The sequence below is a fragment of the Panthera uncia genome (genome assembly GCF_023721935.1).
Source record: "Panthera uncia isolate 11264 chromosome D3 unlocalized genomic scaffold, Puncia_PCG_1.0 HiC_scaffold_8, whole genome shotgun sequence".
NCBI lineage: Eukaryota > Metazoa > Chordata > Mammalia > Carnivora > Felidae > Panthera > Panthera uncia.
This window is the reverse complement of record NW_026057586.1, coordinates 72703683-72719878: the sequence shown is the minus strand read 5'-3', so window position 1 is coordinate 72719878 and position 16196 is coordinate 72703683. Positions and strand designations below refer to the sequence as shown.

The 16196-nt window shown below is 51.5% G+C and overlaps 1 protein-coding gene across 3 annotated transcripts in view; it reads left to right on the top strand.

Moving 5' to 3' along the window:
• Positions 1-16196, top strand: part of CABIN1 (calcineurin binding protein 1) — a 154341-nt gene that overhangs the window by 78236 nt on the left and 59909 nt on the right. For all 3 annotated transcript variants that reach the window (XM_049619133.1, XM_049619132.1, XM_049619131.1), the window contains exons 27-28: positions 8640-8822; positions 14028-14359. In XM_049619133.1, coding sequence (XP_049475090.1) covers positions 8640-8822; positions 14028-14359 — 515 coding nt within the window. The remainder of the gene's footprint in view (positions 1-8639; positions 8823-14027; positions 14360-16196) is intronic.

Below are 16196 nucleotides of genomic sequence, written 5' to 3'. Positions count from 1 at the left end.
GCCATGAGCTAACTGTGGGGCCTGGTGGGTTGGGAGGACTTCCTGGAGGAGGTAGTCCTCCAGAGAGGCCTGCAGGGCCGTTTCAGGTGAGGGACATTGGGAGCAAAGACATGGAGGTTGGAGGGCCCTACAGCGTTTGGACTGAGGTCACTGGGGTGGACAGAAGAGAGACCTTACAGGGAGAGAGCTTGGGAAACCAGCTGGGTCTGAGATAGGGGCACAGGGGCTCTTTGTGACAGAGTGATGCATGGTGAGGGTTACACAGTGAGAGCTGCACATGAAGACAAGTCTTCTCCCAGCTCTGAGCATGAGCCTCAGAGGCCCAGAGTGGTGACGCCGCTGTCTGAGCACGGCCATGGTGATACTCTTGTGCCTGCCTGTTGCCTCAGTATGTCTGCCTCCTTTTCAAGAGCCCTCGTGTTTCTGGTGTCTCTTCTCTTGGGCGTCTGTCCAGGCTCCTTGGCCTGCCAGAGGGTGTCCCTCCCTTACAGCTAGCCTGGCTTCCGGTGGATGTGTTCTTTCCTGGTGGTCATCAGGGACCCACTGGGGCAGGGTTTGTCCGGCTGAGAGATTGCTGAAAATATTGGTTCCCCCCAAGTTTACTGTTCTTAGAAACCTGTTGTTTCTAGTTGGCAGAACATTTGTGATCTTTTCAGGGTTTGCTAGTCAGAGTTGCTGCAGATTTTGATGATACAACCACATCTTTCCCCTCAAATTTTCATTGAACTGAACTGGTGGAATAGGTGGTTGTGAGCTATTTCTAGTTCTAACTGCTGGAGCAGGTAGAGAAAATGTACCAGGAAGCTCGTGTCTTGTAAGCAAAGAGCTCTTTTGGGTTGGCCTGGAAATCCTACGAATGTTCAAGGGATTTGAACTGAGTCAAACCTGAACAAAAAAAATCCAAATTCTTGCAATACAGTCTGCTCTCACACTCCTCGGAACGGACAGCCTTTCTGTCACCAAGCCAGGTCCCTTTCCTTCTGCATCCGCAGCTGTCGTTCCTTTGCAGTTGGCTCTGCAGGTCACACCTCAGAAGTGGAGGTGTCATCAGCAGTGGCTGGCAGATGACATCCCTCTAAAGACTCGGGGGGAGGGGCTGGGGTGGCCCAGAGGCATAGATGTGAAACATTCCAGTGATTAACAGTAGGAGAGTGAAATATTTATAATTTTGCCACAAATATTAGTTAGTGTGAACAGGTTTTGTGTGGGCAGACTTTCAAAAGAACATTCTGAAGCAGAGCAGAGGTAGCCTGTAGAGCCTGTCCACTATTGCATCTTCTTTCCTATTGATGTCTAGGCAGCTCCTGAAGGAAATCAGGAACCTGGCCTGTGGGCAGTCCCTGGAGTCCCATTTAGGTACATGCTTCCCTGGAAGGCCATCCTGCCCAGCCCTGTGGGAAGTCTGGCTCTTCACCTGAGTCTGGGTCTCTTGTGCAGAAGAGCTTCCCTTCTCTCTCCTGTCCCGCCTCAGGACCAGGAGCCCAGGAAAACCCCCAGCCCAGGCCAGTCTGCAGAACTTACAGGAGATGGCCAAAGCAGGGAGCCAGCTAGTTCTGCCTGGCCCTGTCCTCTCCCTCTGGCTCTGCTCCAGCAGGCAGGTGAGAGAAGGGAGGGCCGTCGTTGCCTTCAGGCTTGGCAGCCTTTGCCTGCAGAGCACCGGCAGACCCACCTGGTTCTCTGAGCATCAGGACAGGCCAGCACCATGGGGGTGTCCTACAGTGCCCAGCCTATACGTGGGCCTCTAGGATGTGGAGGAAGCACCTCTGGCCATCAGTGCACAGTTACACAAAGCCGTATGTCAGCTCATTTGGACCCGTGGCCCACAGTGTCCCAGATAAGGAACGTGCTATCCATAGACAGCTTCGTGGAGAAGGTGGGACTATGGCCAGGCCTGGAAGGAAGCTCTGTTCACTGCCAATGGAAGCCAAGTGCTCTCCAAGCCAGAACTGCCCCACCTCTTCCACACGTACGGGCTCCCCACATCCCTTTATCAGGGCACACTGCTAGTCTCTGGGCTGTGCACAGCGGTGCTTGAGCCTGTGCTGAATTCGGCTGGGCAGGAGGCAGTCAGGATGTGCTTAGGTGGACTGGGCTTTGCCCAGAGGCATTGTCTGCCCAGGAGATAGAGTCATTCTTTAAGAGATTTTCATTGTTTTCTTTCACCCTGTTGGTGTAAGAGAAATGAATTTAGTTTTCTTTTAATCTGACTTGCTTCTTGGTGCAAAGTTCTCGGTTGCTTCCTAGTATTCAAACTCAGGATGATTTTATTTTATTTATTTTAAATTTTTTTTAATTTTAATTTTTTTTTTTAATGTTTGTTTATTTTTGAGACAGAGCATGAATGGGGGAGGGTCAGAGAGAGAGGGAGACACAGAATCCGAAGCAGGCTCCAGGCTCTGAGCTATCAGCACAGAGCCCGACGCGGGGCTCGAACTCACGGACCGTGAGATCATGACCTGAGCCGAAGTCGGACGCTTAACCAACTGAGCCACCCAGGCGCCCCTCAGGATGATTTTAAATAGCTTTGTGCCTACCCTCTTTGAAAGGATTAGAGAGAAACTTGGCCCTGGACTCTCATTTACAGTGATGTGCCCATCCTTTGTTTCCTAGACTTGCATCTCTCTCAGGGTTGGGCAGGAACATTACCCACGCCCTTGCTTCACAGGCCTGGTGAGTACGGGGGTCACAGCTCCAGCCAGGGCACCTCAGTGTGCAGAGCCCCTGCCTCTCCATCTCTGAGCTGCAGGGGGGCACTGCAGAACTGTGGTGGCTCATGGGGGTTTCTAGACTTATTTCACTACCCCCCGACCATCAGCCTTCCTCGGGGCTCCTTAGGTGCTCATTCATGATCACCCCTGTGGTAAGGGCTTGTCCAGAATCGCCACGGTGTCGCCGCCCCCCCCCCCAACCCCCCAGGGCTGATATTGGCTTTTTTTCTCCACCCTTTCAGAGGACAGGCTGTTCTGGGTTCTTGTGTATATCTGAGAGGCTTGGGGCGGGAGGCCTGGTCACAGTCCCTGTGCTTACATGCGTCCTGCTCCTTGGCTGTGGCTGTTGTTGCTGTGGATGTTATTTTGTTTTTCTTTTCTTTTTTTTTATTTAAAAAGAATTTCTTTTTAACATTTATTTATTTTTGAGAGACAGAGCATCAGTGAGGGAGGGGCAGAGAAGAAGAAGGGAGACACAGAATCCGAAGCAGGCTGCAGACTGAGCAAGCTGTCAGCACAGAGCCTGACGCAGGGCTCGAACCCACAAACTGTGAGATCATGACCTGAGCCAAAGTGAGATGCTCAACTGACTGAGCCACCCAGGCACCCCATGTTTTATTTATTTATTTATTTTTAAGTTTTTTTTAATGTTTATTTATTTTTGAGAGACAGAGACAGAGTGAGTGGGGGAGGGCAGAGAGAGAGAGAGAGAGAGAGAGAGAGGGAGAGAGAGAGAGAGACAGAATCCAAAGCAGGCTCCAGGCTCTGAGCTGTCAGCACAGAGCCCGACGCGAGGCCCGAACTTGTGAGATCATGCCCTGAGCCAAAGTCAGACGCTCAACCAACTGAGCCACCCAGGCGCCCCTATTTAATTTATTTTTTAATGTTTATTTACTTATTTTGGGAGAGAGAGTGGGGAGTGGGGGAGGGGCAGAAGGAGCGAGAATCCCAAGCAGGCTCTACATTGTCAGCCCAGAGCCCGACATGGGACTCAATCAATCCCATGAACCTTGAGATCATGACTTGAGCCGAGATCAAGAGTTGGATGCTTAACTGACTGAGCCACCCAGGCAACCCTGCTGTGGGTGTTATTTTAAAGAGTCTCAGTAGAGGCTCTACCTGCTAATATTTGCTCCCAGAGGAGCAAACACCCCTGAAGCCCAGTGCGGTCCTTTTTTGCCCACACCATTCTTAGGGCAGTCTGCTGCCTTCCCTGCTCACTCTGGTGCATGAGAGGTTCCCTCACTAGGCAGCATCAGGAGGGTATTAGCACGTTGGGAGTAAATATCCGTTTGCTTAAGCCAATCCTCGGTTTTTGTAATAATCACAACTGAGATTCCAGCAAATTAGCGATTCTTTAGGCCCAAAGCCCAACAGCTTATGAGTGCATGAGCTCATCAGGCAGCAAGCCAGTTCTCGTGAGATCTTCCTGGCTAGGCCCGCTTCCCGGACGCTTGCCACATGGTGCGCTGCTCAGCCATGCAGTGACTACAGCTGCTCTGGATGCTGGTGGAAAGCACCTCTCCTGGCCTATCAGAAGGACTTCATCACTGCAGGAGCATGGCCCACCATCTTGTCCGAGCCATTGGTGTTCTCTTTGTCAGGGCCAGAGTAAATGCTGCACTGCAGGATGGTCACTGGGCTGTCACACCTGTGTGCCAGGCACTGGGATGTGGAGGCCTCCATGGGGATCCTATTTGTTTGTTGGGAACAGAGCAGAGAGAACGTGCCAAACATATTGTGAGGCCTGGAGCAGCCCAAATATGCAGATCTGGGGTTGGAATGTGAGTCTGAGACTCCCGATTTCTGAGCTCCTGCAGTGACCCTGTATGACCTCTGGAGCCAAGGGTCCGCTTTCCACATAGACAGCAAATGGGCTGCCCCTGCCATTTCTCTGAGACAAGTGATCTCCTCACACTGGGGAATTGGGTTTGGGACCTCTCATGAGGGCAGCAGACCTGCCGGTAATCCCCATTCAGTGCTCACAGAGCCTTGGGGTCTGGCCTTGCAAGTCAGGAAAGCCCCTCACTGAGTGTGAGGCAGAGGCGTCCAGTCAGGTCCCTGCTCCCCCAGCAGTGAGACGCAGAGCTTCTGTTGGTCGCTGAAGGGTCTCACATACACTTCATGCCCCAGTTTCTACTGCTCCGCCAGCCCAGCTGTGACTGATACCTACCGTTACTGGGCAGCGGACATTGCAAAGGCAGCTAAGGAGGAAGGGCTGCGGCAGGCTCTGTGTGGCTGCCTGAGAGGTCCCTGTCTCCAAACCCTGCCCTATGATCAGACGTGGGTGAGGAGGCTGGAACAGCACAGCTGCCTTTGGAAGCACAGGCCTAATTCCATGTTCCTCTGTGCAGGCAGGACTGCTGTGGACGACCCTGTCATGTCAGTGTATAAGAAGCGATTACCACCCCATCGACATGGTGCTACTCAGGTGTGATCTTCAGCCTGGCATAAGCAGAACCCTTTGCCATGCAGAGCAAAATCTCTGTAATGTCGAGTTTGAGACGTTACTAAAACAATCGGTCCAGGTTCTCTGAAATAATACTATGGGTCATTGAGCTGATATTTTGGAACACTTATTGGGTATCAGGCCCTATTTCAAGCACTTTACATGTACTAATGTATTTAATCCTCATAATTCTGTGAAGTGGGCATTTGTAATATCACAGTTTTACACAGGAAGAAATTGAAATGTAAAGAAATTGTGGCAATTGCATAGTCTCTCCAGCCTAGTAAGTGACTGAGTAGGATTTAAACTTAGGCAGCCTGGATCTCCCAGAGTCCAGGCCTTTGATTTTGTTGAAACAACTTCAAGTATTGTTACAAGTTTGTTTGCCCACCAGGCTGCTCATGTCTGCCCTCCCAATGGGCTGCCGGTATTTGAGGTAGTTGAGCAAAGAGTTAGAGGGTTTTGGAGGCCATGTCTGCCTCTCTCCCTGTGTCCCCAGAAGCTCCTATGCCATGGACCTCTCTGAAAGGATGTGTGGTTGCAGTTCATAGGTGGGCAAGGGACTTAACCTGTTCAAGGTCACATAACTAGTGAGTGGCACTAAGAGGAACTTGAACTTGTCTCTTGATTCCTATTTCATTGAGCTTCATCCTTCAGATACACAAAGTTAAAGACAAAGTTTTGTTTTTTAAGGTTGCATTTTGTCTCTATTAATGGCTTATTATTTATACCTTCTTAAAAAAAATGTAGTGACTGCCTTAGGCTTAACAAAATACATGTTTAAGTCATCACAGCCCACCTTCAAATGATACTATACTACTTCATGGGCAGTGAAAGAACCAAGAACCTCCCATTTTTTATACCCTTGTTTTCATTCATTTTACTTTTACATACACTGTAAACTCACAATAGGCTGCTACCCGTTTTTGCTTTAGACAGTACTACTTTAGAGGAATTAAACATGAAGAAAAAGAATGTCTTTTTTGTTACTGCTTTAGCCATTTCTGAGGAACTTCATTTCTTTATGTGGATCCAAGTTTCTGTCTGGTTTCAATTCATCCTACCGGAAGAACTTTCTTTAATGTTTCTTATAACTCAGATTTCATAGTAAGGAATCCTCTTAGCTTTTGTTTTTCTGACGAAGTCTATTTCTCCTGCATTTTTGAGAGATATTTTCACTGGATATAGAATTTGGGATGGACTTTTTTTTTCTTTCAGCATTAAAGATGTCTGACTTTCATGGTTTCTGATGAGAAGCGTGCTGTAATTCCTAACTTTGTTCTCCCATATATGATGTGTCTTTCTCTGCTTTTGAGATTTCCCCTCTATCTTTGGTTTGTAGCAGTTTGAGTATGAGATATCTAGGTATGGTTTTTTGTTGTTGTTTTTGTTTTGGTTGTTTTTTTAAATGTGTGGAGGAGTCTTTGCCCTGCTTGGTGTTCTCAGAAACTCTTGATGATTTGATGTCTTTCATTATTTTTGGAAAATTCTCTGTCATTATCTCTTTAAATACTTCTTCTGACATGTGTCTGTGTCATTTCCTTCTGGGATTCTAATTAGTACGTTAGATCGTTTGGGTGCTTTTGTGTGCTCTGTTCTGATTTCCCCTCCACTCTCTTTCTCTCACTTTGGATGATTTCTACTGACCTATCTTCAAGTTTTGGTTATTTTTCCCTCAGCTGTGTCAGGTGTGCTGAGAAGCTTGACAAAGGCATTCTTTGTGTCTCTAATTGTGTCTTTTATTTCCAGCATCTCTATTTGAGTCTTGCTCATAGTTTCCATCTTACTCCCCAAATTCCCCGTCTGTTCACGAATGTGTCCCCCTTTTCTAATAGAGCCTTTAGCATACTAATTACATTTATAGATCATATTATTCTTAGTTATTTTTTAAATGTATTTTATTTATTTGTTTGTTTGTTTGTTTACTTACTAATCTCTATACCCACCCAGTGTGGGACTCGAACTCATGACCCTGAGATCAAGAGTCATATGATCCAGTGACTGAGCCAGCCAGGTGCCCCTAATCTTAGTTATTTTAAATTTCCCATCAGGTAGTTCCAACATCTGGCTTATCTCTAAGCCTTGTTCTGTTGATTATTTTCTCTCTTGACAATGTTTCTTTTCTTTTGTGTGTGTGCCTCATTTTTATAGTGAATATCAGATATTATGTGTAGGATGGAAGAAACTGAAGTAAGTAATATTTATGCTGGGAATGGCCTTCTCTCTCCTTTTCTAGTCTGTTAGGAGGGGGAGTTAGGCTAGTCAGAAGTTGAGCTGGGGTTGGTTTTTGTTGTTGCTGTGGTTACCATTAGTGTACCACTGACTTCAAATTCCTATGACCCTACCTTATGCTTACAGGGGGGCTGATTTGCCAGAAGGTTTCTCAGTGTTCCATTCCCACCTTCAGCCTTAGGCCTTTTGTACACACCTCAAAGACAGTCTCTCTCCATGTTCTTGCCCCTCTTCCTATGTAGACTGTTTTGTGTTACTTGTGCTTGTTAGCCTGGGCTAGGGATAGGGCTGGTTCTCTCTTGTCTCTATCCAGCCGCAGACTGAGGCAGACTGTGTCCCTGCATCTCAGGAGTGGGGCTTTGCTTTTCTAGTTGTGGGCGACTTCAAATGTTTGGGCCCTGAATGGCTTCCTGCCCCTCCCTTGGGAGGTTTTTCTTTTCCCTTCCCACAGCTGCAGTGGGTCTTCACCTGTACCCTGGAGGCAGCAAGATTTGCTGTACCTCCCCAGCTGGCTTAAAGCTTTTGTTCCTTAGGGAAAAAAGTTTCCACCAGGGCTTCATGCCTTTCCTATAGCGGCGAACACACTTCCTTTCCAGGCCTGCACCACAGGAAGGTTTCCTTGAATACCTCTTCCTGCGCTGCCTCTGATCTTTCTCATGAGCACATGGGGAGCTCCAAGGAGAGGAGCTAACATGTAGGTAGCAATCTCCCTTGTGTCTGCGACCCCCGGGAATCTCCATTCTCATTCTAGACCACTCTTGGCCTATTGCAGCCAGATAAAAATTTCTGCAGGACTCTTACTTGCCTTAGTTGTTCATGCCTATTGTCTCTGTGTGGTAGAAACACAATAGAATGGTGTACTACCGTGCATCTCTTTCCAACTCCACGTTCAGCAACATAAGGTTGGCTGGTAGCCTGAATTGGCCATGGTGGGAGTATTTATGCCACAGAAATCAGTAAATGCTACAAATGTGGGCTTCCCCCCAATCCCAAGAGCCAATTGTTAACCATTTACCAGAATACCACCATTTGGGGAAACCCCACAAGGTTGACCGTGGAGATTGGTGCCTTTGGTGAGTGGCTCAGCAGCCTTCTGGGAAGGGTAGGACTCAGCAAGGTCACAGTGGCTGTGCTCATGTCGTCTCCTCTGCAGGGCAGTCACCAGGACACTCACCCTGGGGAGGCCCCGCCATGTTGGTGCTGGTGTGGATTCATGCTGCTGCCCTCTCTCCCTCCTTTGTTCCCCTCAGAGCGCAGCCAGGATAGCACGGCAGTGGCGCTCTCGGACTCCAGCTCGACACAGGACTTCTTTAATGAGCCTGCCAGCTCACTGGAGGGCTCTCGGAAACTCTATGTGGAGAAGAAGCTGCCTGTTCCCAGTTCCCAAGTGGGCCCGACTGGTAAAGACCTTCAGGGGCCCACAGAGGAAAGAGGTATGAAGACCTAGCTCGGTGTGTTTAGAACTGCTTCGGTGAAATGGCCTGTGACAGTCTGGGCAGTCTGAAGAAGGTGGGCTCCCGAGTGGCCCAGGTCCTGTCTGGCTCCTGTCCTCACACCTCCACCTGCTGCTCTGGGACCTCAGTTGGGCAAGTCGCTCACCTCCCTGGGCCTCTGCACTCCCTGTAGGGTGGGAGGGAGCCCAAGGCCTGCGCCCGGAGTTGTGAGGATTAAGGGAGGTGGCTCAGGAAGGCATTCACACGGTGTCTGGCACACAGTGTGTTCTCAGTGACACCTGTCGTTGTTGTTATGACCCCACCGTGGCCATATGGGAAAACCACATCCATGACGTGAGCGCCCTGGATTTTTTTCTTAAATACCTAGTTATTAAAAAAAATCTTTAGATCCTAAATGTCACCAGTGTGTTTTCTTTTTAGTGTGAATCATACCAGGCCTCTAGGAAAAAGTGCCTCCCTTTTCAGTCAGGAGGCCCTGATCTAACTCCATGCCTGGCTCTCGTGGGGTCCCCGGGCTCCCTTTGTGGAAACCAGTGGGCAGAGCCCCACACCCAGCTCGCAGGAGAATGCTGGCAGGCTGGATGTCTGTGGCACCCCTCTGGGGCTGCGGCTGGGCAGCTGGCCCTGGGTTTTGAGAGCTCTCCCACCCGGACCAGGACTTGCTAAACAATAACAACCACAACAACCAGACCCATGCTCAGCGGCCCTGTGCCAGGTGCTATTTTTTGTCCTCCCAACCACCCTAGGAAACAGCCCCGCGGCTCTTCCCATGTTACAGGTGAGACCTGAGATTCAGAGAGGGTTGGGAATTTATCCAGGGTTAGTTCGCACCCTTAACCTCTGCCCCATGCTCCCTCTCTGGGTGGGCTGGGAGGGGCAGGTAGGATTGGCGATGACCTCCCCTAGGACGTGTTTTTACAGGCCCTGGATGGGAGAGTCTAGGCTCAGGAGTTCACGTGTAGACGTGGCCCCTTCGTGCTGGGGATGGCCTGTCCTAGCTCTGTGTTCCTCACCAGCCTCCCCTAGCTGGCCTTAGCAGGTGGTGAGGCTGCATGCCCTGCAGGTTGGCAAAAGTGCCCCCATTAGGGTCAGGTAAGAGGACACAGAAAGTGAGACCAGTGCCCCACTCTCTCACTAGGCACTTATGCTATCTCCAACCGATGTTGACATTCTGCAACTAACATAAACATACCACAGGGAGCTTGAAAGGGGAAGGAACAAGTAACCTACAGTCCTAGCGCTCTAATACAGCAACTCTTGTTCATGTCCAGTCTTAAAAATAAGATTACTTTAACCATTGGACAGGTGAGTCCTGTTGTCTGTGCTCCGTCTGGCCCATTAAGCAGCGAACTGCTGTGGGTGCTGTTGTGTCACCCCGGCCTCTCTCCACCATGTTTGGGGAAGTGGGGGATGCAGGTTGGGGTGCTGAGCTCAGAGAGGGTCAGCCGTGGTCTGACCTAGGCTGTGCAGGGCTTTCCAGACACACGAGGGGCATCCCACCCCTTCCCTCCTTCCATTCAGAGCCAATGGTTCAAGCAGACAGTGTAGGGGCTCACCACTGGTAAAGAAAGTTTGAGGGGCTCCTGGGTGGCTCAGTCAATTAAGTGTTGACTCTTGATTTCAGTTCAGATCATGATCTCACAGTTTGTGCGATCGAGCCCTGCGTCAGGCTCTGTGCTGTCAGCACAGAACCTGCTTGAGATACTCTCTTTCCCCCTCTCTCTCTCAAAATAAATAAATGCTTTCTCTCTCAAAATAAATAAATAAAACATTTTACCAAAAAGTAAAAAGGAAGTTCAAGTAGAACCATAGTCATGGCAGTAGCTCGTAGGCTTGAAGGGAAGCATCTTCTGTGGATACATCTCTCCACTCTAAGCCCAGCTTTTCCTGGTAACCGCAGTGAAGTTGGTGAACTTCCTGTTGGAAATTGGTGAACTTCCTGTTGGAGAGTTGGTACAGCAGAGAATGTGTTCTGAGCCCGTGCGAGGCAGACAGCATAGGGAGCAGAGTGCGCTTCTCCAGGCCTGGCCCTGGTTAGTGGTGGTCTCTGACACACTCTCCTCTGGGCTCCCAGTGGGCAGGAGCTCTGGCCACCAGGGCTCCCATGGTTTTTGGCGCCCTGCAGAGAGCCAGGATATGGTTCTGGGCCAGGGCTGGGTGTGTGCCCCTGGTGTGCTCCATACCCCAGCTCTTCAGGTGTACCCTCACGGACGGCCCTGCCCCCAGCCTGCTGCTTCTCTCACGGTCAGTGTCCCAGAGCTCACACAAATTTCGTGGGAATTGTTTGACAGCAGGGCATAATGGAGCCCAAGTCTGTGCCAGGCCCTGGGTGCTGAGCCAAAGCAAGAATGGTTCTGACATTCATACCCCTCCTGATGCCCAGGTGCCCTCCCTCCCATGGCATCCAGCAGATGCCTCTTGACTTCTCCATTCTGCTTTGTGCCAGGGTGCCTCCAGGAAGGAGCTTTCCCCACAAATGACTCTCCAGCTAGTTGAAGCTCACCTTCTTAGGAGTCAGAGCTTCAAAAAATGTCTAAAGTGAATGGAGCAACAGTAAAGGTTTATTTTGTTTTGTTTTGTTTTTATTTTATGTTATGTTATTTTATGTTATTTTATTTTTTATTTTAGAGAGAGAGCACGTGAGTCAGGGAGAGGGGCAGAGGGAGAGAGAGCCTGACCTGGGGCTTGATCCCATGACCCTGGGATCATGGCCTAAGCTGAAATCAAGAGTCAGACGCTCAACCGACTAAGCCACCCAGACGCAGACGAAGTCTGAAGGTTTATTTTTTTAATAGAGGGAAAAGCTGCCCAAATTTTATTCTCTGAACAGAAGCGAACTCTGTTAATTACTCTGAGGGCAGCATAGTTTGTCAACAGCGTATGTGGTCCTGACAGGGGACACGGGTGCCCAGCCCGGGCCCTCCCTGCCACCTGGACCCGGGGCAGGATATGGGCCAAGGGTGCTGATACAGCTACCAGCCACTTTGTTCAGGGACCACCATCCCATGGCTGCACCTGCCTCTTCTAGGTCAAGTAGAGGCCTGGTGATGATGCCTGAGTGCCTTGCACAAGGCGGGGGTGGCAGTGGCAGAGTGGGAGGTGGCCTGGTGTGTGCACTCTGGGCATGCTAAGCCAGTCCTCATTGCCAGCAGCAGCACCAGAGTGGCCAGAGCATTGCCTTGCTTTTTATCTTTAGGACGAAGTCTCCTCACTTTTATGCTGCCAGGGTTAGGACTAGGCATCCTAGCTGGGAAGCACTGTGTGGGCTTATTGACGTTTCCGACTTCCCCCCTTTCTTCCACTAATGTGACCTGTGAGGCTCTTTCAGCCGTGGAGTGGACACTGTGTGTGAGGCACATCACCCATGTCTCCTGCACCTCTTCAGGCCACCCAGATCCCTGAGTAGCTAGGTTTTTCATTCACTCTGGCATCACTACTTTTTTTCCCTCTTTTAATGTGTTTTCAGACATGCCTTCTGACCTCTCTTTGGATAAATTCTTGACCCTGTGCTCACTTTCCATAGCAGATGTGTTCCTGTGTGTCTTTGTGTGTGAGCATACACTTAGCACCTTATCTGAGCCCTTGGGAGGTCTTTATCTTCATCCTATTTCCCCATCTCCCTTATGCCTAGCACAGGGCTGGGCCCAGAGTCGTTGAGAACGTGTTTGTTGAGCCACATTTGAAATGTGTCCCTTGAATTGAACACTAGAAATCAGGCACATTTGTAAGGCAGTGGTGTCCCCGTAAGATGCCAGCCCTGAGCAGACTCCTAGTTGCTGTCATTGTGCTCTGAGTGGGGTGCCTGTGGGACCTAAGTGGTTTCCTGAGCTCCCCTGAGAAGAGAGCACAGTGTTAAGATCAGATGTGACCTGCTTTTCAGTCATTCATTCGCCTTCAAACTAGACCCTGTGCTAGGCTCTGGGCAGTGGGGGAGGGGGAGACACCCGTGCATAAATACAGTGGGGTCGGTGACATCAGAGAGGTGGGCACACAAGGCACTCTGCAAACCCCACCTTGGGGCCCAGGAGGCCTGCAGGAGAAGGTGACAGTGAGTGGAGTCCTGAAGGATGAGAGCGAGTGGGTGAGGCAGGGGAGGGTGTGCAGACGGTGAGTCCAAAAGGAACAACCGTGGAGAGGTAGGAACAAGGAGCGAGATGTTCCCAATGGTTGGTTTCAAGGTATGAGGCCCAGAGGGTAGGTAGGAGGGATGACAGGACTGACAGGAGGTAGCCTTGCGTGCTGTGATGAGCAGCTTGGCTCTGTCTTGCTCAGATTCTTTCCTTAGCAAAAAGAACTCGATGTGCACCTGATGTCTTTTTGCTTAAACCTGATGATGGTTTTGCTTAGGGGAACTTGGGACCTTAGTCCTTGACCACTCTTCCCTACCGCAGCAGGCCCCAGCCTCCTTTTGGCTGCCACTACAGTTGGAAAAGGTTGTCAGGCTGAGGACAGGAAGGAGCTCAGCCCACAGTGGCTGACAGGCTTCAGCATTAGTGCTGGGCTACTTCTCCGGCCTCCTCCAGGCAGGCCTTGCCAAACTCCTGGGTGCCTGACAGGCCACCTTCCCCTCACTGTTGCCCCCATCCTCTTCCTTCAATCCTTCCCTCCTGGGCCAGTCTCCTTCTCCTGCAGCCCCTGCCACCCAGCTTGGGCTCTGCCGTGTGTGAGCTCTTGGTTCACGCACAGTAGCGGCAGCAGCTCTGGAGAAGGATGTCGGGTAGGCTGTGGGCAGAGGTGCTAAGCGGCAGAGCAGGTGCAGTTCTTTGTGCGCCTTTCCTAGCTGTTTTATTCCATGGTTGTGGCAGCCACACCTTCCTTCTGTGGACTGCTTCCCCATGCACCTGCATAGGCCTAGGAGGCGGGACAGCCTTGTGCTGCCATTCAGAGGGGGGACCCAGAGCCCCGCTTGCCACCCCCACCGTCTGCAGCCTCGGGGCCCCTCTGCTGCATGCCAGCTGGGACATCCTGTTTCACAGGGGAGGAGAGTGGGAGGCTATGGAGGCCTCTGCCAGCAGGGGCAGAGCCAGCACCAGGCCCCATGCCTCCTACTGGGTCTGTTGGGTCCAGCAGCTGTGTAGCAAGGGCACAGACTTAGCTGTGCCTTTCACCTCAGTAAGGTTACTCCTTACTCCTGGGGGGCAGGGATTAAAACTGAGGTGACTTTCTTTTTCTTCTCACCCACAGGGAAAACTGAGGAGTCCTTGGAGAGCACGGAAGGCTTCCGGGCCACAGAGCAAGGCAGCCAGAAGCCTGCTGCAGACCCCCCAGCCTCTGCCTGCATTGCTGCCAAACCCCCAGCATCTGCACCTGCCCTGTGGGACGGGAGGAAGAGAGCGGACACCCTGGGGGAGCCCGCAGCCTTTCCCCAGGGGCTGCCGGCTGGGGCAGAAGAGCAGCGCCAGTTCCTCACCGAGCAGTGCATCGCCTCCTTCCGCCTGTGCCTCAGCCGCTTCCCCCAGCACTATAAGAGCCTCTACCGACTGGCCTTCCTCTACACCTACAGCAAGACCCACCGGGTGAGCGAGCTGCCAGCCCATGGGGGGCGGGAGAGGGGTTTGATCTTCCCAGGGCCCAGGAGCATCTCTTGAGTGTCGGTGGGCAGAACAAACCCAGGTGGGAGCTGCCAAAGGTCTTGGGTAGCGGTGCATGGGAGGGGTGGGACAGGAGAGATGCGGGAGGTGAGTCCACACAAGAGTGGTCCAGCTTTCCAGGTGAGAGCTGGTGAGGACCACGGGTCACAGGAGGGATCAAGGGAGGAGCGGGTATAGGGGCTGCTCCCAAAGCAAGATCACAGGCTCAGGTACTGCTGCGGGCTGAAGGGTGAGGGCCTACAGGCTCATCAGCTCTTGCCTGTGAGGGCCAGTGTGGCGACTCTTGCTCCACTGTCTGGCTTCCTCTCCACTGCTGTTCACCTGTCCTCCTCAGCATGGCCCCACAGGCATATCCCCAGATGCCCTATAGAGTTCCCCCTCCCCTCTGGCCCAGGGCTTTGCTGCAGGCTCTGTCCCCTCTGGCCGCATCTTGCGGAGAGGCCTCCTCACCATCATCCTGCCCCTGGGCTCGCCTCTCCAGTACAGCTGCCAGAACCATCTTCACAGCCTCTGCTGCATGGGGGTTGGGTGCCGACAGCCTCCTCCAGCTCTTTTTGGAAAGCAGATGATGTAGCGATTCTTAACAGCTGTGCCCCAGGCTTAAGCTCTCTCAGGGACTTCCCAGCCAGACGGCTTCTGCTGGCAGGTAGCATCTGTGCAGGGAGTGTGGCATGTGTGTTCTTTCACTCTTCACTTACCCGGGAGGCACTGGAGACAGTGTCCTGGTCGTGGTGCCTGCCCCCATGGAGGTACATTCTAAGGGACAGGCAGATTGTAAAACACGGAAACAAGCAAATAAAGCTAGTCCCATTGTGACACATGCTAAAGAGAAGATAATGGGATACACACAGGAGTGGGGGTGCTGCTCTGGCACCATGAAGGCACCCATTAATCTGAAACCCGTAGGGTGGCCATGGCAGAGTGAGGGACAGTGGCAGTTTGGAGGACAGGAAGAGAGCCCAGATCAGGCAGATTGCCTGAGCATGTGGCAGTGTTGGGTGAGCCAAACTGGTGTGGGCAAGGGCCAGAGAGGGCCAGGGTGGTGGGGTTAAGCAGGGGCAGCCTTTGGAGTCTGTCTGTGGTCTCTATTTTCATCTGGCTCCCTTACTCAGTAAGGTCCTGGCTCAGAAACATCTTCCTCCCAGAGGCCCTCTGCCGGCCCCTTCTCACCAGCCTCTGTGGGACCTTTGAAGAACCAGGAAGGACAATTGGCCAGAGAGATGGATCTTGGCTTGGCAATGGTTACATGACAGGAAGTTGTTACTTGATAGAATTCTGTTTGGGGGCTAGGCACAGGTAGGTGCCCTGTCACAGTTGTATCTGCCCAAAATGCTCACAGGGTTTGGTTGGTTTTTGTCAGAGCAGAACAGGGGGAGCTGGTGTTGGCAGGCTTGGTGAAGGAAGGGGTCTCACTCTGAGCATTGTCTCTCCTTCAGAGCATCTGACTTTTCTGGCTGCAACTACCATGCCTCAGCCTGGGTCCCTCCCTGCACAGCCTGTATTTTGCAGTGGACCTTACCTCTAGTGCCCTAGGCCTTCTGAACCCAGGCAGGCAGACCTGGGTTTTAATAAAACCTCCTCTGCAGCAATCTTCAGGGGTGGCTGACACTGCCCCTGCCCCCTACCATGTTCCGGTGCTGCTTTGGGAACTTTCCTTCTTTCCCTGTTTTGGGAGGAGCAGAGCCCAGTGCAGGAACTCTCATGAGTCTCAGTTGGAAGGGACACTGGCACCCATCATCTGGATCTCCCCCACCTTGGGCAT